Source organism: Chironomus tepperi, unplaced genomic scaffold (assembly GCF_022539635.2).
Source record: "Chironomus tepperi strain 1889 unplaced genomic scaffold, CSIRO-AGI_Ctep_v1 contig_370, whole genome shotgun sequence".
NCBI classification, from domain to species: Eukaryota; Metazoa; Arthropoda; class Insecta; order Diptera; family Chironomidae; genus Chironomus; species Chironomus tepperi.
In genome coordinates, this window is record NW_027226492.1 from 298,758 (window position 1) to 325,598 (window position 26,841).

At 33.0% G+C, this 26,841-nt stretch overlaps 2 protein-coding genes across 2 annotated transcripts in view; one reads left to right on the forward strand and one right to left on the reverse strand.

The window, feature by feature from the left end:
• Positions 1-266: 266 nt before the first annotated feature.
• Positions 267-3,119, reverse strand: LOC139095640 (zinc finger protein 260-like). The gene is made up of 5 exons (XM_070647030.1): positions 2,924-3,119; positions 1,393-2,586; positions 985-1,071; positions 834-916; positions 267-737 (listed from the first exon to the last, which is right to left on the reverse strand). Exons 1-5 carry the CDS (start codon positions 3,056-3,058, stop codon positions 596-598), a joined length of 1,641 nt encoding a protein of 546 aa, XP_070503131.1. The 5' UTR covers positions 3,059-3,119; the 3' UTR covers positions 267-595.
• Positions 3,120-7,645: 4,526 nt separating this feature from the next.
• LOC139095637 (failed axon connections-like) overlaps positions 7,646-26,841 on the forward strand; it is a 70,950-nt gene continuing 51,754 nt past the window's right edge. The window contains exons 1-2 of the mRNA XM_070647026.1: positions 7,646-7,820; positions 19,768-20,143. Of these exons, the coding sequence (XP_070503127.1) occupies positions 19,832-20,143 (312 nt within the window). The 5' untranslated portion in view covers positions 7,646-7,820; positions 19,768-19,831. The remainder of the gene's footprint in view (positions 7,821-19,767; positions 20,144-26,841) is intronic.

Genomic DNA, 26,841 nt, shown 5'->3' on the forward strand with positions numbered 1-26,841 from the left:
AATTTTTGGGAATTTTGAAATATTTCGCAATTCTTCGGTCATTTCCGAAAAGGAACTTACTTACTTCTTACTTCCATGGCTGGGGCGCACGAAGGCTCATTGCCGCGTTTAAAGAACGTCTGTAGACAGCTCTATCATTCGATAACTTCTGCCAATTTGAGATATTGAGAACTGTAGCGACCACCCAAAAAGGAACACGGCATAGAAGTGACTGAAATCCAGCTACAGGTTGACTTGACTCTGGTCTGATGTCAGATTTCATCTAATATGGTATAGAACCAATGTCACTCTGTCCTGGAATCAGATTTTCTGTCATTTCTACATATTATGTGTCTTTCAGCACTTATGGACCTTTAATCATGTCAAAGCTGAGGCTTAAGGATACTGAGGATGTGGAACTGACCGGAACTGATCTGTTCCGCACTCTTAATCCAATAAAAGCTTCAAAATTTCAATCCAAATGATAACAATATGACACCTTTTATGCAGTGCCTGGGCAGTGCCTCAGTGTCCTCTTATGCATCCAGCTTCGTTCCTCATTCCTTAACTTATCATTATCAATTACAAATTAGTCATTAAAAAATACACAAAATTTCTAACTCTTTTCCTTTTCAGTTGAACTCTTCTGTTCCTCATTCTCATGATCCTCATTGTCGACATTTCCATGAATCTTCATATGACTTTTCAATGTCCCACTCTGATGGAAGCTAGAGTTGCAGATGTTGCATGTAAATGGCCTAAAATAAATGCACAAAAAATTAATAAGTTGTCATTAAATGAAGCAGAGTTGGCAGGACTTTGGAGTCCGGACTCCACTTAATCCAATAGATTACCTAGTTCCAGTATGTGTCCTCTCATGAGCCGTCAAGTCAGACTTCTGTGTAAATGCACGCTTGCAGAACTTGCATTTGTGGGGCTAAAAATTAGACAAAATTGAATTTTTAATTCAGACTTCATAAAGTATCAATAAAAAGCTATCCTTACCTTTTCTCCAGTATGAGTCTTTGTATGGTTCTTAAGAGTTCCTAGTGCTGTAAATCTCATAGGACAGAACTCACATGCGTACGGTTTCTGGAATGTAAAAAACAAAGAAGCTTTATCAGTAAGATAATTAGGACTTGGATGGGTCCTGACGGAACTTGCATATCCGGGGTTCTAGATAGTAAAGCACATAGGGTTCGCCCACATGCGCAGGTATGCGCACGAGTATGCGCATATGTGCGCATGAGTATGCGCATGAGTATGCGCATATGTGTGCATGAGCATGTATGTGAATTTTTTTGCATGTGCATGCATGCGCATGTGATTCAGGCGAACCCTAAATTAAGCCCACATAAGCACCAAAATCCCCAAAAATGCCCACAAATCCCCACTTAACACCCAATTCCTTACCTCTCCCGAATGTATCCTCTTATGCTTCGTCAATGAACTCGACGTAGTAAACTTTGCATCACACATGTCACACTTGAACGGATGCTCGCCGGAATGCTTCCTCGAATGACTGTCCAGTTCACCTTTACTAACAAATGCTGATCCACAACCCTCAAAATTGCACTTAAATGGCTTAATCTGTGTATGCCTTCTCAAGTGCTGCTTCAAATTTGTATTCTGACTGAATCCACGTCCACAAATGTTACAGATGAATGGCTTCTCATTTGAGTGTGTCCTCAGGTGGTCCTTTAGGGTCGACAGCATCTTAAAGGACTTCCCGCAATTTTCATAGTCACATTGGAACTTCTTTGCTGGATCAGCATCAACTTTTGGTGATGTCACTTCCTCCGGTGGCTGATTACTGTCCTGTGGATGTGTCTCTGTGTGCTCTCGGAACAGTTGCTGGTCCGTAAAGACTTTTGGACATTGTGAGCATTGATAGCTTTTTTGTTGACAGGCATTACGTCTCTCATGCAGCTTCAGTGACTTCTCATTGACATAAAGTGCACCGCACATTTTACAGCTTTTTGCGTCGGGATTTTGTTGTAATTTTTCCCAAAGTGCTTGACTGTCTTCCTTGTCATCTTTGGCGAGTTTCAGGCGGATTCGCTTGTCCGGCGGTGCCTCATCAATGTCACCGTCCTCATGGTACTTCCGGACGTGATTGTCAAAGTTCTTTTTCCTCACAAATGTCAATTCACACAGGCCACATTTATAGGAACTAACTTTTGGTGATTTTGACTCAATTGTCGGTTCCTGGTCGGTGACATTCTGGATTATAAAGACAAGACCGTCGTCAGCTTCACTTTCATTTTTTGCGTCGTTCCTGCTTCGATTTGATGAATTTAAAATTGTTTGAATCTCGTCCATTTCCAGCATAACTTCATCGGATGTTTCTGATGCTTTAACCTTAGCTGCATCCAGCAGTGCGTCAGTTACTTCAATCTCCTCATATGTCTCGTCTATTTTTGGCAATTCCTTACTTGATTGCTCGAGAATTATTGTTTCTGGTTCCTCTTCGTCTTCGGATAGGTCTAGGTAGGCACATAAGGTTTTGTAGGTACGGATGCATCGTTCGCGAAAGGCGAATGACTTGTTGAGCTCTGAGACGCAGGACATGCATAGCTGTTGGGGTAGTTGGTCTTCTTCTTTGACCTAAAATTGGAAGATTGAAGATGTTGTGGATTTAATGTGATTTTTGAGGGTTTTGGGGGGTTTTGGAGGGTATGGCACTTGAATGACATAGTAGGTAGAAGTACAGCCATGGCTATGGCAGGCTGCATCTCCGGAAGGTCATTTAATCGGCAGGTAACGTCTCTGACAAGTCATGACTCGACCAAGCCACGTATCCGGCAGTTCATGTCTCCAGGACGCCACATACCCAACAGGTCACATCTCCACCAGGTCACATCACCACCAGGCCTCATCCCCAGCCAGCCACATCCCCAGCCAACTCCAAAAATCCTCAAAATTGACCCCAAAAATTTCTCACCTTTAAATTGCAAATTTCTTCATAATTTAGACAAATTTGCGTCTTTTTCTTCTTTTTCTTGTTGAACAGCAGGACTGAACCGGATTGTGTAACTTCCATGCATGACCGACACAAGTTTTCACACGAAAATGACATTTTTAAATGAATTTAAAGTTAATTTTTGTGATATTTGTAAAGAATTGTTTTTTTATTTGTAAACAAAAGTTTCGCGTCTTTTTTTTTGAATTTTTTTTTTGTTGTTGATGTGAAGAGTTTATGAAAAAATGGCGGGAAAAATGGATGGGAGAAGAGAGAATTTGTGGATTTTTTGATGATTTTAATGATTTTGGAGGAATTTGAATGTTTGAAATAATTTTCAGAATTTATTTAATTTTATTAATTATTTAACTTTAATAAAATTAATGAATTTTTTTTTAAAAATAGTTAAATTTCATATAAATTTAACAAAATTTATTCAAATTTAAAAATTAATAAAAAAATTAAAATTTAATAATTTTAAAAACAATTCAATTAAATAGGATTTTGGTAAAATTTAAATTAATCAAAAATGTTGTTAAAAAATAATTTATTTTTTATTAAACTTTTAAATAATTTTATTAAATTTAGTTTATTAATTTATAATTTAATTTAAAAATTTAAATAAATTTTAATTAACAAAATTTAACAAACTATGTTTTTTAAATATTTTTTTCAATAAATCAAATTTAAATCTTTATGAATTTCAAAAAATATTAAAATTTAAAAAATATTTACAAATTTAAAAAAGTTTAAAAAAACATAAATTTACAATTTTTATTATTTATCAATTAAAATTCAATTTAAAAAAAATGTCAAATTAACAAAAATAATTTTGTTTTAAATAAAATTTCAAATTTTTTACAATTTTTAAAACTTTTTCAAAATTTAATTGAATTATCAAAAATAATTAATTTTTTTTTTTCTTGTTTCTAATAGAAAACTTTTAAAAAGTTGTAAATCCGACACTTTTCAAGGTTTGATGAGAAATTACTTCCTATAATTAAAAACTTACTACATTTCACTTTTTACTATAAAGTCGCCTACAAAGTGTGTAGTATGAATATGCTGATTGTAGAATCTAAAATTATAAAGAAAGTTTGAAATTTATAAATTCTGTCCGAATTTCTGTATTGATTGAATTTCTGGCTGAATTTTGAATTTAGTAAATTTCTGCTGAAATTCTGGGTTGTGTGAATTTCGGCTGAAATTCTGAACTTATCAAAAAATCAGCTTAAATTCTGGATTTACTGATTTTCGGGTAAAATTCTGGATTGATCAAATTTTCGGCGGAAATTCTGGATTTACAAAATTTTAATCAAAATTCTAAATTTCGGCTAAAATTCTGGGTTGACAAAATTTCAGCTGAAATTCTGACTTGATCTCAAAATTCCCAATAAACTTACCGCAGTCATTCTAGTCATATCAACCCTCGAGAATTTCCAATTCGTCAATCCAATTGACCTCTGTGACTTCATCATGATCATCATCAACATCTTCTTAACTCGATCATCCTCAATATCCTCCCATCCACTGTCATAAATTCCTTTACCAACACCAGCAATTGCATCTGCTAAACCTTGTCCAAAATAGCACTGAACTCGGACAAAATTCGCCTGTATGATGACAGCCAAGACAAGGAACACAATTTCTGTAAAGTCTGACGATATTGACATCCGAAAGGCATAAAGACACAAAGTTAATCCAGTTGTGTAGTAAGTGAGGAAAAATCCAGGAGCAAAAATCATTTCAAGCTTATTTTTAATGTCCGTTAACTGGCAGTGTCTTTGGACTAATGGAACTAAATGTTTGTGGATGAAATGATTTTGATGATTTGGCTGTGATTGGTTGATTGGTTGGCTTGTTGATGGAAGAGTCAGTAAATGTTCTGGAAGTAGAGAAATGAAGGAGGTTACTGAATAGCTCAAATTAATCAAGAACGAAGAATGAAGACCGAAGACAGCCGAAGATAACCGAAGACGACCGAATATTCACGAAAATGACCGAAGACGAACGAAGACAACCGAAGATGAACCGAAGACAACCAAAGATGACCGAAAACGATTGAAGACGACCGAAGACGACCGAAGACAACCGAAAACGACCGAAGACAACCGAAGACAACCGAAGATAACCGAAGATACCGAAAAGATCCGAAGACCGAGAGAAATCATCCAATTTACCTCCAAACAGTCCCAAATATTGATCATCATCATCTTCACTTCCACAAATCCTAAAAAACGGCAAATGAACAACTCTCATTGGTGCTGCAATATGAAACTTATCTGTTAAATTCACAGATCTTGAATCAACTGAATTGCTCGAACTTTTGCTTTCGTCTGATGAAATACTTCCAGTACTCTGCGATGTCTTTAGTTTGACCTGCTTGCTGCCTAATTTGACAATTTTTGAAAATCGGACTTTTTTCTTCTTTTTTTGATTTTTTATTAAATTTGAAATAATTATCTTGAAATTTTCAGTCAATCTTTGAAATTCGACAGTTGTGACTGCAATTAGTCCATATTTAAGGATCTCCAAGTGAATCCAAAGGGCCAGAACTGACAAATTAAGGAATAAGATGCACAGGAAGTAAATTCTTTTAGTTAAGTCGGTTCCAGTTGGACACCAAAGTCCATTAACCATTTTATAATTTGGATTTATTTGCATTTTAATGATGTAAATTATGCTGAACAGTCCAAGAAATGCAGCATAAATGTAGAAGACCAGCTGACCATGCCGAGTCAGTTCCTGGATTTTGAATTTATTTTGAGAATTTTTTGGCAATTTTTGAGGTAAAATTTGGATAATTTTTGCAATTTCTGGTGTATTTATGAATATTAGGACATATTTGACCAGCATTATGCCTGAAAAAATTATGACTTGACATCCACTAAGTAGATCTCCAACTTTTCGACCTTCCGTAAACCTCAGCGCACTTCTGACAAATCCATAAACAACAATCTGCACCAAATGAATCAAAAATATCCAAAAATATCGAAATTTTGATGAATTTTCAAAATTTAATGCCAAAAATTTCCATTTTAATGAAGAAAAATTGAAGAAATTTTCCATTATTTTAAGGCACAGCTGAACTGATTGACAGCACCGACTGGAATGATTGAGAAAAAAAAGTTTTGAATTTTTAATTCTTTTAATTTGTAAACTTTTTGAAAAAATTGGTCAATTTTTGAGGAATTCTTAGAATTTAAAAATTATATAATATTGCTGTTTTTTGGTGGAATTAGGAAGGTCATGTGGATGGTGGATAGGTCAGGAATTGCAAAATAATTGGGATTTCAGGTCGTAGTGAGAAGAGTTTGAAGTAGACTCGGATTTTGTATGGAATGGTCGACACATGTCACTGAAATTGGTGAAATTTGACTAAGTTCAGGCAAGACTAGAGCGGCCATCTGCTGTATTTTTGCCGGGACGATGCTGTACTTTTCAGCCTTGCTGCTGTGTCCCAAAAAATCTCAAAATGTCCCAATTTTTCGACAAGTCGAATACTCTATACAAATTTTGGAATTTTTGACAGTAATTTTGAACATGTTCCTGTTGAAGGTCTGGGTTCAAATCTAGGACTGGATTTTTTTTCGAAATTTCAATTATTTTCTGCACTTTTTTGCAAGTTTTTAACCTAATTATTCATAACTCAAAATAGTCCAAAAGAACCCCAATAGTGTCAAACTTGGAAGTGTTCCGATATTTTGCGAAAATCCTCTGGCCACCCTAGGCATGGCTCGCTATATGAGCTCGAACTAAACATGAATTGACCATTTCCATACAAAGTTCCGAGTTCACATCGAGCTCTGGTAGACAGTCTGGCCTGAGTTTAGCAAAATTTCATCAAATTTCAGCTTTAAGACAGCATAAGTGAGGGTAAGATCGCTAAAATAGGACAAATCACTCTTAAATCTGCCATCAGGCAGGCACGACTTTGTTAAGGTTCCGGATTTAAATCGTATTCGACATCAAGTAAGAGTCTCGCCAGTCTGTGGCCTGATTTTTGGTCAATTAATTGATTTTTCCTTATTGGAATGCCAAAATTCGCCAAAATTTGGCAAAAATTCATTTTAATTCAGCAAAAATCAATCAAAAATTCCAAAAATTCACTAAAAATTGACAAAAATTCATCAAAATTCTACAAAAATTCGTTAAAATTTGGCAAAAAGTTGCAAAAGTTCAACAAAATTTGACAAGATTGTCAAAAAAATTGTCAAAAATTCATAAAAATTCATCAAAATCCGGGAAAATTAATCAAAATTCGATCAAAAATTGATCAAAACAGTCGAAAATTCATCGAAAATTGGGAAAAATTCACAAAAAACGAGAATTTCAATAATTCAAAACTCAAACAGCACCAAACAGCTCAAAATTCATCTCAAAACCCCTCAAATGTCCAACCTCAACTATTGAACCGTTCACAACAACCATCAAATCCCTCAATAACGTCACCCCATCCAACATATTCTCTCCCATATCCAACAATATACAGCATAAAATCGTTCGTTTTAATGCCATTTGTTCCCTAACGTATCATATCAGTTCCATTTTGAGTACCGACTCGTGTGAGAGAACCGAGAGAGAATTATTTCCAGCCCGAAGAGCCGAGAGCGGACATCCAACAAACAGCGCATCACACAAAAAAAAAATTTACGAATAAGCCGAACGCTGTTGAGCGATTAGACTCAGTTGTGCTTTGTCAACGGTATCGAATAGACGCGCGACTTGTGTTGTGTCACAAAACAAGAAAAAATTTAAAAAAATTGTTGAAAAAAAAATTTCAAAAAAATTAAAAGAAAAAAATAACAAAAAAATTTAAAAAATTAAAAAAAGTGAACTGAAAATTTTAAATTAAATTTTAATAAAAATTTTAAAAAAGGTGAATTTTTTTAAATTAATTTTAAATTGTGTTTTTAGTGCCGCCAAGAAACAAAAAAAAGGCAAAAAATTCTGTGTGCAAAATTTTCACATTTTTTTTTTTTTTTTTTTTTTGGGCGTATATGAAGGAATAAAAAAGGACGCTAACATTTAAAGTGAAATTTTTGTATGAAAATTGACATAAAATGGCAAAAATTTTACACAAATCCACAATTTGGTGAATTAATTTTTATAAAATTAAACATTTTTGGACATAAGAAGCATAAAAATATGCTTAAAAAAATGTTGAAATAAAAATGGACGAGATTTTATGCTTCAAATTGGGATTTTTTTTATATGTTTGAATGTGTGCGTGTGACACTCACACAAATGCAATTTTTTCCATCTTTTCTTTGTGTTGTTTCGGACTTCTTATGCTGATGCTGCTGCCTGTACTTACTTTATAGAAATTTTAAAAAATTATAAAAAATTTCAATTTTTTTTTGTTGAGAAATTTTGCGAAAATTTCAATAAAAAGGCACAAAAATTGAGTAAATTCTGCAATGGGACGAGGAACTGAGGGAAAGGGAACTGAAGTTGTACGTGATGTGAACATAAATGAACATAAGGGTTGACGTGTAGCGTGCATTTTGGAAAAAAATTGGGAATTTAGGAGCATTTTTTGATGTTTTTTGGTGTTTTTGGCAATTTTTTAGTTAATTTTGAGTTTAGGATGACTTAGAGGCAGTCCTGGGTAGCATAAATGTGAATTGTTGTAGCTTTTTGGTGTCTTTGTCGACTCTTCTAGATTATTTTATCCAAATTGTAAAATATGGCAGATTTTTCTATGTAATTTAAGGTCCTGACAGTGTTTAGACTTGATTTGGCTTTAAATAGTTGATTATTTCAATAGAATTGACTCTAATAAAGGCATTGCCTTTGAATTTGCGTAGATTTTGACTCTTCTAAATGCAAAATTCATTTTTTTCTGCCTTAACAAAGGCAAATTTAAAGACAAAGGCAAAAGGAACCATCTTGAGAGGTAAAAATTGAGTAGAAACTCAAAAATGACCATTTAAGGCACAGTAAAACTCAAAATTGTCCAAAAATTCAACTCATTGTCTCAATTGATCCATAAAATCCTTCCCATCCGAGGAGAACATGCAATGCGGTTCCGAGTGGATAAGTAGCTTGTTTGTCTAGCTTTAATGATTGACTAATGTCGTCATTAGATTGAAGAACTACTTAGTCATTTACTTTGCTGATTTTATGGATCCAGAGACTCTCTTAGTTGGTGTCTGAAGCTGAGTCTATGGCTGGGTGTCTTTTTGATAATTTCCAATACTAAATGGTACATTGTATCTTTTAAAAGCCAATAGATTCCAGACCAAGACAGTCCTTATTACAAAGCTAGACTCTATAACAAGTCAGATCATAAACCTAGGCAGTTCCCATAATTAGATAGTCCCTATAGGTAAATAGTCTACGTAACTAGACATACAATTAGTCAATTAAATGCTAATTCACTCAGGGACTAGTTAAACCCATTTCTAATTATACATTTGACATTTGTGTAATTTACCAATAATATGTGAATTTTTATAACTAGACTAAAAGTCAGGCACAATTGTAAAAATCGTGGAAATTGTAATTTTTACAATTTTTCAATTGAAAAAAATGAATTTTTTATTTAAAAATTAAATTTTTATTCAAAAATTAAATTGTAAAAATTGTGATTTTTTTTACAATTTTTACAATTTAATTTTTGAATAAAAAATTCAATTTTTCAATAAAACCTTAATTTTTTCATTTAAAAAATTTTAAAAATTCCAAAAAATCCTAATTTTTACAATCTTTAAGATAGCGGCTGACTATCTGTCAATTAGCCATACCATAGTCTCTATTAAGATAGCCCATCGACTTATTAAATCGTCCAATTGCACTATATTATACCCAAACTTTAAAAACTCTAAGAATTAATCAATAATTGCCAATTACTATCCATTTAGACATTTCAAATTATTCAAAATAATGTCCCAATAAATCATAAAAATTCAGACCACCCAAAAGTCTCGCCAAACTTCTTCATTTTCTTACTAATTGCAAATAATCTAAGTTACAGTAATTATTCTTTAATATTCATACATATCAGCTAGACATAGAACATTTGAGACAACGTTTGGTAATTAAGTAGCGTTTAGAATAGAATTGAGGATTTATCATTGTCCCTAACTGATAAAGAGGCAGATTTTGGGTAACTAAGTGGTATTTCTGTAACATGACAAGCATGCTAATTGTCTGGGGTGTAGGGTTTGTTAATGCAGAGCTGGATCAACCTTCCATATCATGGTTATTAAATGTCAAACATTGCTAGTCAGCTAAGACCGAAACTGCACATGGGAATGGGAATCTTGGCATTTGATGACACAAGACTGTGAAATGGTACACGATTTAGATAATCCTGCGTAACGGTCAGAGCTTGAAATCGAATTTTAGACAAAAATTGTCGAATTTTTCATGCAAAATCCGAGTCTACTTGGAGCTCTTGTTACCAAGTTTACAATTTGATTCATAATTTTGTAACAAAGCATGACAGTAAGGAGTGATGACGGTCTAAAAATGCAATTCATATTGTTGCGTAACATCCGAACATCCCCAGTCACCCAACCCAGTCAATTCACAAAAAATGATTTAATCCCAAAAAATTGCTCAATTCCTTATTTGTACTTAATTTTAAATTTAATTCCATTTTCGTCTAATCATAACAAATTGTTGACCACAATAACATCAAGCTTATATGATACACAGATTATGACTAACTGTCTGTTGAATCAACGATGACTCGTCCGATTCCGATGATGAATTTACTATTATAATAATTATTATTTCTTTTGCATTCACAAAAAAGAAGCAAGAAAAGTGGAAAGTTTTTCTTGATTAAAAAAATTATTATTTTTTTTTTGTGCTGCTTTTTCTTTCAACTTCATTTCATTGCTGGCTCACAAAGCGCTGTCTGAAAAAAAAAATTGGGATTTATGTCAAATTTTTTTTTCTTCATTTTCTCTTCTTTTTTATGCTTCAATTGCAGTTTTATTATTTTGTATGTTTTTTTGTGGATGTTTTGATGTTGATTTGGGGGGATTGTTTGGAAGTTACGGAACATTCGAAATTCGGCTCTTTTGAACCCCATTCTCCCTTACCGTACCCTAAGATGGAAGAATATACTCAATGAGCATCTAATGTCACCTAGTGAGCATGTTTATTAGTAGCGTAATATGCTTATTGACCATATGTATGCTTAGATATTAAAGGCATCATGCACCAATCATGAACCAAAATTTGAATTCCGTACCCAAATTGTAACCCTCAACCCTCCCCAATCTTCCTAATCATTACGTAATTTTCAAACTTTCCCTTATATGTGGAAGTCTTACTGAGTTTTGAGACTTTGATGGTTTTTGAGGGGATTAAGTGGGTGTGATGTTAGACTGGTGAGAGTTAGCAGCTGGGGTGGCACCAAGGAGGGATTTTTAGGGTCAATTGTTCAATTTTTTGAGGTATTTTTGGAAAAAAATATTCTTAATTTTTCTCTAGAAACTTGAAAAACCTTCTGAATGGACAATTAAAGACTACTTCCATGATCATCACATTTGGAGTCATTTGCTCTTTAGGTAACACAACGGGAGGGGAACAAATCCGAGGATTTGATCTTTATTTCGATCTTAATTTCGCTTTTAATTGCCAATTTTTTGATGACTTTCCTCAATTTTTTAAGTCTGTTTGGATCAAAAAATCCCAAAAAGCTCAAGCCGGTCAATTTATCCAGCACACCCAGTACCTTGCCTGCGTGACTCTGGCACCAAATTAAAGCTACATTGACCAAGATTCGGGCTTTTGATCGAATTTGACCGATCTGGGCTGTTCAAAATTAACAAAAAATGCCAAAAAATCTCAAAATTGATCAAAAATTCCAAAAATTTTTCCAAATTCAATCCAAATGTCTTCTAAATTTGAGGATTTCGGACTCTTGGTCTAGACAAATTGTCGAGATCAAGGTTGAGACTTCCTGGAGTCCGGAAATCTGGAATCTGGAGATCTGGAGTCCTAGAGTCTAGAATTTTGGTGTCCGGAGACTATCCAGAAAGTCTCAGTCTCAAAATCGGGAATCATCAGCCTTTAGTCCCCTCAAAACACTTCCTCAATCGCCTCCACATCCACAAACTCCATCATTTCCAACATAATATAATTTTAACTGTCTCTGACTCGACTCCATTCAGTTAGTCAGAGACTGACTCTTCAGACATACATAAAAAGAGAAATATTAATGATGATGATGGGCATGCTTAAAAATGAATGTCTGAACAACAGTTTTATGACTAAAAGGGAAATTTTCATTTCTGTGCACATTTTTTTTTTTGAGGAAATTGCAACTCGAGAAATCTTATTGCTGCTCATCTCAATGAGTATAGCATCCGAAAAAAAATTATTTTAAAGTTTATTGACTCAACTTTTGTGGATTTGTGTGCGTAAGCAGCAATTTGGACATGTGTGGAATTAAATGATATTTATGCACATATGTTGTTGGTGTTGTTGCTTCTCACACTGAAGATTGATGTGAATTATGGCGAATATCTTAGGGACATTTGGAGCACAGATGATTATAGTTGTGCCTTAAAATGTGATGATTTTTTGGGATCTTTTGTGTTGTTAAGGGAATTTTTTTAAAGGAATTTTGATGATTTTGGTGTGTAATTAATTAATTTGGCTGTTTTTTGACATTTTGGATGTGTTGTGGATGAATGTTGTGGAGTTGTGATTGTGTTAGGGTAATATGGGCCTTTATTGAGCTTCAATCTTTTGTGTGAAGGCGTCTGATTATCCAAACTCGATTATTAGGGCAACTGAACCTTGAATCTTTAGTGCAAATACACCTGAACCTCAAATACAATAAAGTGAAGGCTCCTGAACTTTAGAACTCTAGTGTGAAGACACCTGAACACTAGAATTCGACTGTGAAGCCACCTGGATTTAATAATTTTACTGTAAGGTTGCCTAAATCTTAAAATCTCTAGTTTAAAGGCAATTTAAACTTCAAATCTTAATTGTAAAGGCACCTGAACCTTGTAGCTTTAGTGCAAAGACACCTGAACCTGAAAAACTCTAATGTTAAGGCACCTGAATCATAAAATACAGTTTAAATGCGCCTAAAGCTCAAAAATTCTAATGTAAAGGTGACTGAACTACAAAAAATAGTGTGAAGACACCTGAACTCCCTCAACATCTTCCCATAATCAACTTCCCATAATTAATAGCTGCTAATAACTCATTAAACCATTAAATCGATTCCGTACGAGCATTATTCTCAATTTCACAGATCAAAATCACCTCATCTAATATCGCAATATCAAATTTCATTTAAAAAATACAAAATAAACTTTCTAATTATCCATTGCGAGTCTCATTAAGCCAGTCTCAAGCAGCAACAACAAAAAAAGTTTATTGTTTTCCATTTAAAAGTTGCGCGGTTGAAATGCAAGTGGAATAAATTTCACGATAATGGACTTAATTCTTAACATATTGTCGAATATAATCATTTATTATTAAATTGTGTAAATGTAGAGCAGCAATGAAAGTCGCTTGCGCTGGCTGACTGGCGCTTGAATTTAATTTAAATTTTCTTTTTTTTTCACTTTTTTTTTACTTCTTGTGGAAAGATTAAAAAAATAATAATAATTTTTTTGCGGGCTAATTTGGAATAATTTCCGTGTAATTTTTCATTATTTTTTTACTGCTTCTTGAATTGGATGTTTTGTGATGTTTTGAGAGATCTGATGGATTTATAAGTGAGACTGTGAAATTGGAGATTGATGGGTGGAAGATTATGATGTTTTTGGCATTTATGGTGGAGATTCAGGTGCCTTTACACTTTTTTCTGAGGCTCAGGTGCCTTTACATTAGGAAAATGAAGTTCAGGCGCCTTTACATTAGGATATTGACGTTCAGACGTCTTTACATTACAGATTATAGATTCAGGTGTCTTCACACTAAACCAACAAGTTTCAGGTGCCTTTACAATTAAGATTTGAGGTTCAGTTGCCTTAATACTAATGAATTTAAGATTCAGACATCTTTACAGTAGAATTTTAAAATTCAGGTGGCTTCACATTAGGAATTGTGAGGTTCAGACGCATTTACACTAGAACCTTGAGTTTCTGAAGCTTTAACAGTCAAATTTGTGTAGTTCAGGCCCCTTCACAGTCGAATTCTAATGTTCAGGTGTCTTCACACTTGAGTATTGAGGTTCAATTGCCTTCAAATATCAACTGTGAATGTCAGGCAACTGCACATTAGAATTTTAAAGTTCAAATTTCCTTCAAGATTCAATTTCCAGGTTAAGGCTTCTTTACATTAAGGTTTGAACTCTTGAGAGCCTTTACACTCGGAATTTTGTACATTAGACACATTCACACTTAAGTTTAGGGTCTTATGTGTCTTTTTAAATGAATTCTGAAGTTTAGAAACATTAATTTTCGGTTTCATAGCTTCTGGTGCCTTCACAATAATGTTTTGAAGTTCATTTGCTTTAATACTAGAGTTTTTGACATTCAAACATCTTCACTTTCAGATTCGTGAGATTCAAGCGTCTTTACACTTGAGTTTGACGATTCAGGAGCCTTTCTACAGGATTTTGTAGGTTAATAAGCCTTCAAACTAGAGACATAACCCCAAATAATCATCAAAATCCACGATTTTAATTCCAATACCTTCAATAATTCACAAGATCAATCTCAATACCCCCAAAAAATCGACAAAAAAATTCTCATCAAATTCCCATAAAAGAGTCAACTTCAATTACACAGCAATTCCAAAAAAAAAAACCAATTACACCATTTCCCTTTCAATTCAATTCAATCCATCTCTCGTACCTCTTACACGGCCAAAAACCCAAAAATAAGTATGAATCCGCACAAGTGTTTCTCTTTTGTTTATTTCTTTTATGTTTCATGTTTCCAGCATGTAGCATACATACACAAACATACACAAGATATGTAAAAAGTCATTGAATCGAGCGAGTTAAAAGAAAAGAAGCACAAAAAAAAACAGAATTAAAGAGCAAAAAAATCCAGAAATTTAAATGTCCGAATGAGGAACAAGAAGAAGTTCGGTCGACGACGATGTGAAGCACAACCGTGTACAGAACGGCACATAAAAAATAATAAAAGAGGGGAAAAATTGATTTTTATAGGAAATTTGAGACAGTGCTTGGGAGAGTCACGGCTGCTCACTTCTTCTTTTTTTTTTGATACTTTTTATGGAATAAATTTTAATTTTTTTTTTGTTGCTTGCCGTACACACCACAGAATATTCTGCAGCATGCTCGTGTATGTTTGTGTGATAAAGAATATCTATGAATATAAATTATGACATATATTGAGGCATGGAGGAGTTGGAAAATTGGGATGTGAAAATGGGGTGGAAATATTTAATGTGATGGAAAATTTTTGTCGTGTCTTCTTTTTTTTTTGCATCTGTCGTTGATGATGTTTTTTTGGGTGTTTTGTGGTTAAATTTTAAATATTTTTAAAGAATTTTGTGGTTTTTTGAAGGAATTTAGTCTTAAAGATTGAGTGTGAATGCGTCTGAATGTCAAAATTGTAATCTAAAGGCACCTGAACCTAATAACTCTTGTATAAAGGCACCTACAGCTTTAGAATCTCAAAATTAAGGCTTTTGAGTTTCAAAAGACCCTAAACCTAAATGTGAATGTGTCTGATCTTCAAAATGCGACTGTAAAGGCCTTTAAGACTTCAAACTTCAATTTAAAGCATTAACCTAGAAATTTAATCTTGAAAGTTGCCTGAACTTTAAAATACTAATGTGAAGGCACCTGAATCTCAAAAAATCTAGTTTAAAGTCTAATTGTCTGTTAAGGGCTGTCCTGACAACAAGAAGACTCCAGCAATGTCAAACTCCAAAAACGGGTAGAGTCCGAACTTCAATGGAGTCGGACGATTGAGCTCTTTTAAGAAACCAATTTTCGGACTCCTTCCAATTCCGAAATTACCTTACTATTCACGACTCAATACCGGTCAATGATCTAATAATTAACATGTTATAATCATATGCCTACTTATGCCTACATATTGAAATATTAACATGATTTTTTTTGGGTAATTTATTATAATTATTGCTCATAAATTAATGATAAGATTCATCAATGTTTGATTAATTTATGGATAGTTTAGTGTCATTGACATTTGGTTAAGCTTGTTGGTAATTTGTAAATTTTTAAGCGTTACTTATTAGGTTTAAATTGATTTGTTTGTTAAGCAAATTATTAAAAACTAGACGGAGATTAATGAATGGCATTTTGGTGAATTTTAGAGGTAATAAGTCTGGTAAAATGTTGGTAATTTATGAAGATAATCATGACTATTAAGGGTTTCCAGATGCCGATGTCTAGACCGAGCTGTCTCGATTTCCTGGGTAGTCTCGGGTCTTCGGTCTGCGGTCTCGGTTACTGGCTATTGTAATCCCAACCAGCTTATTCTAGAGTTGCTTGTGGACTTCTATCTTTGTCACAAGACATGAAGGTGACTTGATGCTTACGTGACAACATCAGAATGACATAGGAGGTGTCCAATTAGTAACCCAAGTATCATAAATTGGATAATCTATCAAAAATCCGGCTCTAAGGAGTCTTGGCTCAGACTTGGAGTCAGATTCGGTTTAAATCCAACATTTTGCCATAGTCACATCGATTTAGTTCCAATTTTTAGACTTCAGATCAGCCAAACTCATGTCTCATCATCAAAAAACCGGTTTTTGGCCCCAGAAGCCGCACAAAAAATTCACTTCAATTCATTTCAATTTCACTTCCTCAAAAATAAAAATCAAAAGTATTCCCAACAACTGCAAAATGTGCAGCCACAACAGACAACAGCACAAAAAACCCCATAATTTGAGTTCGATGATTCATTGGCAATTTTCATTTCTATTTTTATGCTTTTTGCTGTTTTTTGTAATTTCATGGAAATTTATATTTTTTTATTTTTATTATCGTCAGGAGTGAAGTTAAGCACAAAAAAAAGAAATAAAAAAAAAATCGATTTTTAAAATAAAACAAAGGAAAAGAAAAAATTTTTAATTGCATAAAGTTAAATTGGAGTGAAAAAAATTGTGTAATAAGAGGCTTTTTAATTGGTGTAACTAAGGGACTGAGGGAATTGAGTTGATGTACTAAGGGGTTTGGGTGAGATTTTAGGGGTTCTTGTGAAACTTGAGGTGGGTTTGGTGAGGTTAACAATTAGATTTTTTGCCAAATTTTGAGGATTTTTGGACATTTTTGAGGGTTTTTTGATCAATTTGACGAATTTGGTGATTGACAAAAATATATAAATTTAAGGATATTTGGGGAAATTTAGGGATATTTAGGATATTTGAGGAAATTAAGGGAAATTAAGAAAATATTGATGGAAAATTAAGAATATTTAGTAAAATTAAGCAAAATTTAATCATTTTGATGGAAACGATATTTGGGTAAATTTGGGAACATTAAGGAACATTACGGGATATTAAGGAACATGCACATAAATTCAAAACCCCGCTCACATCTCCCCAAAACCCAAAAATCCATTTCCTATATCACTTTCCAAAAGAAAATCACAAATAAATCACAATATTGATTGCCAAACAATCGTAAAAAAAATTGGGAAATAAATTTTCAATATTTGCATGCAGTCGATCCACAAACAAGATCCAAAAATAACATTCACTCGACCTATAAAATGATAATGTTGCGATACACAAAAATACACAAAAAAGCCACAATGAAATTTATTGATAAAAAAATAAAATGAAATTTTTGTGAATCACAGGAGGCTTTTGAGTCAGATTTGAGTTGAATTTTAATTCGTGGAAGAGTTTGTGGATCATTTTGAGATGGAATTTGAGTGAATCAAGGGATAATTCAAGAGAAAGTCATGGCTGGACTAGAAGATTTAAGCATAAGTCATTGATATCAAGCATATAAGGCAGTCAAATGTCTCAATTTTGGATCTTTGAGAGGTTTTTTGTGGTAAATTTCAATTTTTGGAGACAAAATGTTGCAAAAGTGGCTTTTTGGTGACTTTTAGGGACTGTCAGGGTAGGTCATGCTGCCAGAAATTTGAGAGGGTCATGGGGTTGTTCAAATAGGCTTTAAGGGTCAAAATCGACTTGTTTTTGGATGAAATTCTACAAATTTCTAGAAGTTTTCGAGGAAAAGTCCGAAAATCCTCCGTAAAAATGATTCTGTTATTTGAACCAAACCATGTTGATAAGCTTCAATCGAAACTGCACATAGTATGCAGTTAATGGCAGGTTGCTCACTCCTGCTCATGATAATTCACATCCAAAATTCAAGTTCAATTTAAAGTCAATTAAATTCGGCACGTTTTCGATTACCAAAAAAAATGCCATAAAAATATGACAAGAACAAGATTTTTCTGAGAAAAAAAGTCCTCAATAATATCATGTGTAGGCAGAGTCAGGCTGAGTGGGACTTGAAGATAGAAATTCTGTCAGAAAAATGCCCAAACTTTTGTGAGGATTCAAATAATTAATTTTGGATCCAAATTTTGATTAAAAAATTTCTAATTTTTTTGTTGTGCCTTTCAACTAGCCATTCCAGCTCATTAAAATCCACAAAAAAAATCAGTTCTTTTTTTCAATTATCTCTACGTGATGTATTTACCCCCGAAAATATCGGCAACAGTTACGCCGTTGAATATTCAAATTAACCTCAATATATTACTCAGAAATAACTTTATGATACTTTTTATTAAAATTGGCATTGGCACCCAACTAGGCAGAGCTCTCGATTACAATTTCACAAAAACTATCAGCAGCATAGCTTATTATTAAATAGAGATCGTGGTGATATTAGATGGGAGGGGTGCGATTTGGGAAATTGGGAATGGGAATTTTATAGATTTTTTTTTGCATCTTTTGAAGCAGAAGTTTCGCATCTTTTGAAGCAAAAGTTTGCATCTTTTAAAACATTTTTTTTTGCATCTTTTGAAGCAAAAAGTTTGCATCATTGAAGCAAAAGTTTGCTTCAAAAAAAGTTTGCATCTTTAGAAACAAAATTTTTTGGCATCTTTGAAGCAGAATTTTTGCATCATTTGACGTAAATGTTTGCATCTTTGAAGCAAAAATTGAAATATTTAAATTTTTGAAGCAAAAAGTTTGCATCTTTTGAAGCAGAATTTTTGCATATTTTGAAGCGAAATGTTTGCATCTTTTAGGCAGACGTTTTGCATCTCTTAAAAATAAATATTTCCATTTTTTAAGCAAAAATTTGCATCTTAGAAGCAAAATTCCTCATTTTTTCTGCATCTTATGATGCAAAAATTTCGCATCTTCGACACCAAAAAATCCTTTAAAATTCTAAAATTCATCTACAACCCTCGTCAGACAGTCGTTGAAAAATATTCAAAATAAAATAAGTAATAAATGAGAAAGGAAAGCGGCATGTAAAAATTTCCATAAAATGAGAATTAATCACGTTTAGATAATAAAGGGAATTTTATTCAATCCTCACACTCACACATCCATACCTCACTAACACAATCAAACCTTAAAAATAATTTTACACTTCATCAGCATGAAGGAAAGGAAGAAAATGCTCAGAAAAAGGGGTGCGGATTGCATGTCAGTCTCCCCCATTTCTATATATGCTGACTGACTGACTACATAGTTTTATATGTGTGTGTGTGTGTGTAAAATAATAAAGCAATTGCAGCCACCATTTGATTCCTTCATCTCGTGTACAGCACAGCACAACCACCCTGTGCTATATGCCATAAATGTGTGTGAACGACGCACAGACATACAAACAGAATTTCATGCGGCAAAACTATATATGACTCGGTGTGCATGTATGTGTGCGGTACTCATGTCTTATTCTCTTTTTTTCATCCTCACAGGAACTTCCTTAAGAAAAATCAAATTTTTTTGTATCCGCAAGTGAAAAAAAAGAAGTAAAAAAAAATGGCAACAGAAGTTGATAACGCACCAGCAGTTCCAGCAGCAGAAGAGAAGAAAGAAGAAGTTGCAGAAGTTGAGGCAACGCCAGTTGTTGAGGAATCGACTGAGAAGCCAGTCGAAGAGGTTAAGGAGGCACCAAAGGAAGCTGCACCAGCTAAAGAGCCAGCACCCAAGAAACCTAACGTCTTTAAACAAAATTTTGAAAAGGATGTCGTTTATTTGTATCAATTTGCACGTACAACATCGCTTCCATCATTATCACCATATGTACTCAAAGTTGAAACATGGTTGCGCTTGAGTGGATTGAAATATGAGGTGAGTAATCACGATGATTTATACTTATGATTATTTGGAGCTCTATATATTTATTGGGTTGGGGATCATTAACGGGAAAATAATGAAATTCTAAGAAAATGATGCGAAATTTTTCGCATCTTTTGACGCGAAAGTCTGCATCTTTTGATGCAAAAGCTTTCCTTTGTTTGCAAAAAATTGCAATTTTATTAAAAAGTTTGCATCTTTGACGCAAAAAATTGCATCTTTTGATGCGAAAGTTTGCATCTTTTTCAAAAAATTGCCTCTTTTAAGCAAAACAATTGCAATTTAAATAAAAACTGCATTTTTAAATAAAAACTTTGCATCTTAAACTCAAAAGTTTGCATCTTTTGACGCGAAAGTTTGCATCTTTTGATGCGAAAATTGAAACTTTTTCCAAAATTTTTGACAGTTTCAAAACATAAATTTGTATCATTGACGCGAATTTTTGCATCATTGATGCAAAAACTCTGCATCTTTTGATGCGAAAAATTTCAAAAATCTCCAAAATTCATCATTAAATTCCCACAAGATCCCCCAAAAATCAGAGTCTCAACAATGACTTAAATAAAAATACATTTTCGAGAACATTTAGCGTCATTCATGCATTTAATGACACACAATTCACAATTCTTACAATATATCTACTGACTGACTCACTAAATGACTGTTAAGTAAATTTTTCATTTTCTTGTTCTATTTCAATCCAAATTGGATGTAGAGTGAGTGAGAGAGATGGAGATATAAAATGTAATGTTGATTCTCGTTTATGAGACGTGGATTTATGCGGTGATGAATTTATATACTCACGTAATACTTTTTTTTTGGGGTTTTGATGAATTGAGACTTGGTTTTGATTACATTTTGTGAAGGAAGTGAGTGTGTCGATGTGACGTGGAACATTTGGATGAATATGAGTCTGGATTGGGGATTTGGATGGGATTTTTGGGATTCTAACCTCAAAATTTGGTCGATTTTTGGGATTCTAACCTCAAAATTTAGAAAATTTTGGAATTCTAACCTCCAAATTTAGATATTTTTTTGGGATTCTAACCTCAAAATTTGGACAATTTTTTGGGATTCTAACCTCAAAATTTGGACAACTTTTGGGATTCTAACCTCAAAATTTGGACAATTTTTGGGATTCTAACCTCAAAATTTGGACAGTTTTTTGGAATTCTAACCTCAAAATTTGGACGATTTTTGGGATTCTAACCTCAAAATTTGGATGATTTTTGAGATTCTAACCTCAAAATTTTGAAAAAATTGGAAATTCTAACCTCAAAAATCAAAAAATTTAAAAATTCTAACCTTGAAATGCATCCAAATTCAGAATTCTAACCTAAAAGTTCATTAGTCCCTATCAGTGCATTCCATCTTCACTTCCTCAATCTCTTTACTTATTCTTCAAGACACAAAAAAAAAGCCATTTAACCCTTATTTAAAAAGTAAAGGAAGCAACATTAAAAATCGCTCAGTAAATAAAGTTTTCAAAAAAGGGTTCAACATTTTAAAGTAGTTCCAACAACAATATTTAAAAGTAAAGAAGCAGTCGAGGCAATTAAGAGGGATTAAGTTATTGTCATAAATGGACTCAGTTCCATTATTTGCATTAATTACAGTAAAATAGACTTGAATGCGACATTCATTGAGAGATTTTGAGATTTTCTTCCTTGTTTGCTGTGTGCTGAGTGCCTGACTGTTGTCAAGGGGTCATGAGTTGTGAACTTAGTGGATGTTAAGATGACAATTTAAGCTTTTTTGTTCACTTTTTTGATGTAATTTGAGATTTTGAGGTTAGAATTTCAGAAACTGTCCAAATTTTGAGGAAATTTGGAATTGAAATTTTTTAAATTTTGAGGTTAGAATCTAAATTTTTTTTTCAAATTTTGAGGTTATGTTTCTAAAATTTTGAGGTTAAATTTCTAAATTCATAAACAATTCAAGGTCAAATCTTCCAAAATTACAAAAATTTTAGGTTATATTTTCACATTCACCTAAATCACCTCTACCATCAAAACATAACCCCAAAAACAATTCAAATAATGACAAATTAATTGTCATAAAATCATCAAAATTGAGAAACAAAAGCACAAAACTTTATAAAACAAGCATGAAAAAAATGACAAATTTTTAGATTGACGAAGCTTGACATTTCTATAACAATTGAATGTATTTTGGAACTAATACACACGAACGCATCGAAATATGAAGCATGCCTTCTCATTATCATAAAATTCATCAAATGTATTATGCGTCCATATGTCATCGTGTGTCATATGAATGACTACTATGAAAGGGGAGATTAGTGACTGATCTTGTTAACTCGTTTTTGATAGAATTCGGATGGAATTTTGAGGGTTTGAGGTGAATTTGGGTATTCTAACCTCAAAATGTAGAGATGCGTAACATAATTTAAATTTGTATAATTTTGACGATTTTAACCTCAAAATTTGGACAATTATGAAATTCTAACCTCAAATTTTGGAAACATAACCTCAAAATTTCGCAACTTAACCTCAAAATTAGACATTTTCTCAAATTCTAACATCAAAATTTGAAAAAAAATTTAATTTATAAACTTAAAATTTGGTCTAATTTTTGGAAACTTAACCTCAAAATTTGAACAATTTGGAACCCTAACCTAAAAATAAGACAAATTTGGGACTCTATCCTAAAATTTTTTAATGATTTTAACATTCTAACCTCAAAATACCAAAAAATTTAGAATTCTATCTTCAAAATTATAAAAATTGTATTCCAATTGACTTCTACCTGCTTCAAATCAGACTTATTGATTACATCCTGTCTACGTGACTCCAAAATCCTTTCCTAACCTCAAAATCTCTACAATTCCGCCCTCAAAAAATTTCTAATAAATTCAAATAATAATTAATAATAAAAAACCCAATCGAGCCCATTTTTTTATCATCCATTCCAGCAACTAAGGCACAAATGTAAAAATTAATTTACATATCAAAATTCTCGACACTCCCCAAAAAATTCTTCTTAATTTCCACCTCAATTTTTCATTATTATTTTTTTATGATTATTTCCAACTTTTTATCACACTTTTAATTTTTTCCGCTGCTTAACAATGCGCATATATTTATCATATTTTAATAGTTTGGCACGTACGACTAAGCTTGGTGCTGGCTGTGCATTGTTTGAATAATTTTTCAATTATTTTGCCAAGTTTGTGGCATTTTATTAAGGAACGGTTGTGGAAAATTTCAACAATTTTTTGGCTCATTATTGGCTTATTATGAAGATTTGTTAAGATTAGTTGGTGAACTTCCAGGTGTAAAAGGGCTTGTACCTAAATTCAACTTCCGGGTGTAACAGGACATGAGCCCTAAAAGTCAAAAATATTTCGAATTTTTATATCAAAATGAATTTTAACTTTTGAACTTCCAGGTGTTAAAGGGTATGCACATTAATAGAACTTCCAGGTGTAACAGGTTCCGTACCTAAATTGACAAAATGCATTATTGAATGTATTAATAAGGATCATAGGCTAATATTGAGTAGTTTTTCAGCATTTTCGATGTTCATTGAACTTCCAGGTGGGACAAGGCATGTCAATTTTGGAAATTTTAGGATTTCGAAATTTTTCCAAATTTTGAGGTTAGAATACGAAATTTTTTTCCAAATTTAAAGTTTTAGTTTTTCAGATTTTGAGGTTAGAATTTCTGAAATTTTGAGGTTAGAATGTTCAAAATTTTGAGTTTAAGTCACAAAACAAAAGCAATTCTAACCTCAAATATCAACAAATCCCAAAAAACCCATCGAACTTCAAATAACAAACTTCCATCCAAATTCACAACATCAAAAAAATCCCCTCAAAATTGTCATTTCATAGACTAAATCCCAACCCTCTCGTCGTCTGCCTTCAAACTTCATAAAAAAATTCTTATTATTTCCTGCATACACAAAAAAGTCTCATTTTTTTCATCCCCTTTAATGCCAATGCATTCATCATCAGTAACAGCCCCTTCGATGTGCTGAGACGTCCCAAAATAGACAAAAGCTCATAAATCCACAACAAGAAGAACGAAAGACAGTTTTGTTTTTTCGTCTATAACCTTTTTAACAACTTCCAAACATGTCCATTTGTATCGCCATAAAAAGATGGCTTTAAGTTGTGTTTGGTGGGGGGGATGTTTGGATGTTATGTCACATACTACAGAATGTGGGGAAAATTGAGATTTTGTGTCTAAAAAATCCCTAAAATTTCCAACTTGAACCCAAAAGTGACAAAGATAACCTCAAAAAAAAATTCAACATAACCTTAAAAACTTGAAAGTTAACCTTAAAAATTGGCTGATCTGAATTCTAACCATAAAAGTACAAACCCAACCTCAAAAAGTCAACCTAGCTTCAATATTCCTAATTTATATCAAAAAAGGTCATCCTATACACACCTGGAAGTTTGAAGCAACAAGACCCATTTACACCTGGAAGTCTGAGTCAATTAAATCACAATTTTGTTCATGGTAGAGAGAGGAAATTCCCCGTTCATATCAAAAAAGGTCACTCTATTCCACCCGGAAGTTAGAATGACCAAGCCCATATCCACTTGGAAGTCATAGTCTAAGAATTCACAATTTTGTTCAAAATCGCCTATTATGGGGGAAGGGTTACATGGTACTTGGGGTCCAAAAGTGGATTATTTAGGTTACATAACAAGTGTACACACCCCATTATTGGTGCTGAATATTATGAGCAATAGACGAAAAATTGTTTAATGTTCTTATGTCCATTTTGAGACTCAAACGAGTAACAAACAAGAACAAGGAGAAGAAAAAGACATTAAATGAGGCATTAAATGGGAAAGGAAATAAAAAATTACGTCTCGCTACTTACTTCTTTATTACTTTATGACTCAATTCAGACTAAGTTGATGGCTCACTAGGAATCTCTTTTGTTATCGCTGCTTTTTTGAGTCATTTTTGTGATTTCGCAGAAATTTATTAAGATATGAAATTAAAGGAACGGAAATGGAACGAAATTAGAGTTTAAATTAGTTAAATGTTTGGGTTATTTGGGTAAGGAATTGGAATTGAGGAAGTTGATGATTTTTTGAGATGATTGTGATTGTCTGGAATATTTTGGGAGGCTAATTGGAGTTGTAGACTTGATAATCAAGGCTTAAATGGTAGGATTGTGAATTATAAACTAAAAATTGATGACATAACCTCAAAATTTGATGACATAACCTCAAAAATTAAGATTTAACCCCAAAATTATGTTCCTAACCTCATAAGAAGCATAACCCAAAATTGGGAATCTAAACTCAAATTTGAATTCTAACCTAAAAATTAAAACTGGATCTTTAAAATTCTTGACTGGATGTTAAAATTTGAGATTCTAACCTCAAACTTATGGCTGGATTTTCATAATTGAGTACCATAACCTCAAAATTGAGGGTTATAGCCTCAAAATTTGATGACTTAGCCTAAATATTCCAGAATTTTAACTTCAAAATTAAGATTTTAACCTCAAATTTTGGATTATGATTTAAAATTGGAAATTCTAACCTCAAAACTAAGATCTAACCTCAAAGTCACTGGATCTTTGAATTTGAGGATCATAACCTAGAAATTAATAATTGAACCTTAAAATCGAAATTCTAACCTCAAAATCATGACTGGATCTTTAAAATTCGTTACTGGATCTTCAAATTTGAGATTCTAACCTCAAAATGCTCATAAATTCCCAAAAATTTCTCAACACCTACTTATGCTTCCTTCCTGTTGTCTTACATAACACAATGTACACAATTGTCTCTATCCATGTACTCAAAACTAAGGAACACACAAACTATTTATGACTGTTCATGTTAAATGTCTTTAAAATGCATTTGCAATGGTATTTTAAATAGCTTATTACTTCTGCTGCATTAGTTCCGATAAAACCTCAATTCTGTTGTGTCATGTTCGAATATTTATCGGAACTTTAATGTGCAGCACATAAAGTATGTAATTGCCGTGAAAAATTTGATAAGTAACGAGCACTAATGAGCTATTCATTAAGTCAATTATGTTAAGAATATAGACTGTAGCAAAGAGGGGAGGTTCCGATGGGACTTCCTTAAGTTGATTATTATGACACACTTATGGATCACTTGTGGATTGTTGAGTGCTGGGTGATGGAAATTGTTAAGGATTTCTTAGTGTTTTTGCAGAGTTGCATGCTGGTTGGGGATGTATTTTGAGGTTAGAATTGTAGAATTTTTAGGTTATGTCTTCAAATTTTGAGGTTATAATCTCAGTTTTGATGTTAGAATTTTGAGAACTTAGTCGTGATTTTAGGTTAGAATTCTAAAGATCCAGTCTAAATTTTGAGGTTTAAAATTTGAAGATCCAGTTGTGATTTTGAGGTTAGAATTCTGGAATTTCGAGGTTATCTCATCAAATTTTGAGGTTAGAATCTCAATTTTGAGGTTAAACTACCATAACCTCAAAAGTAGCCATCCAACCTCTCAACAATCTATAAATCCACCATTAAATACACAACATCCATCCATCAAACCTCAACCGCATCCACAATGACTCATCAAAAAAGCATCCTTTAAGTATCAAATGTTAAGTAGCTCTATCCACACAATAAAAATAGGCGTTTAAAGTGTTTACAGACGAAGGCAGCAGTTCAATTACAAATTGATATCGATTTCATTGATGTTCCTGCCATGCCTG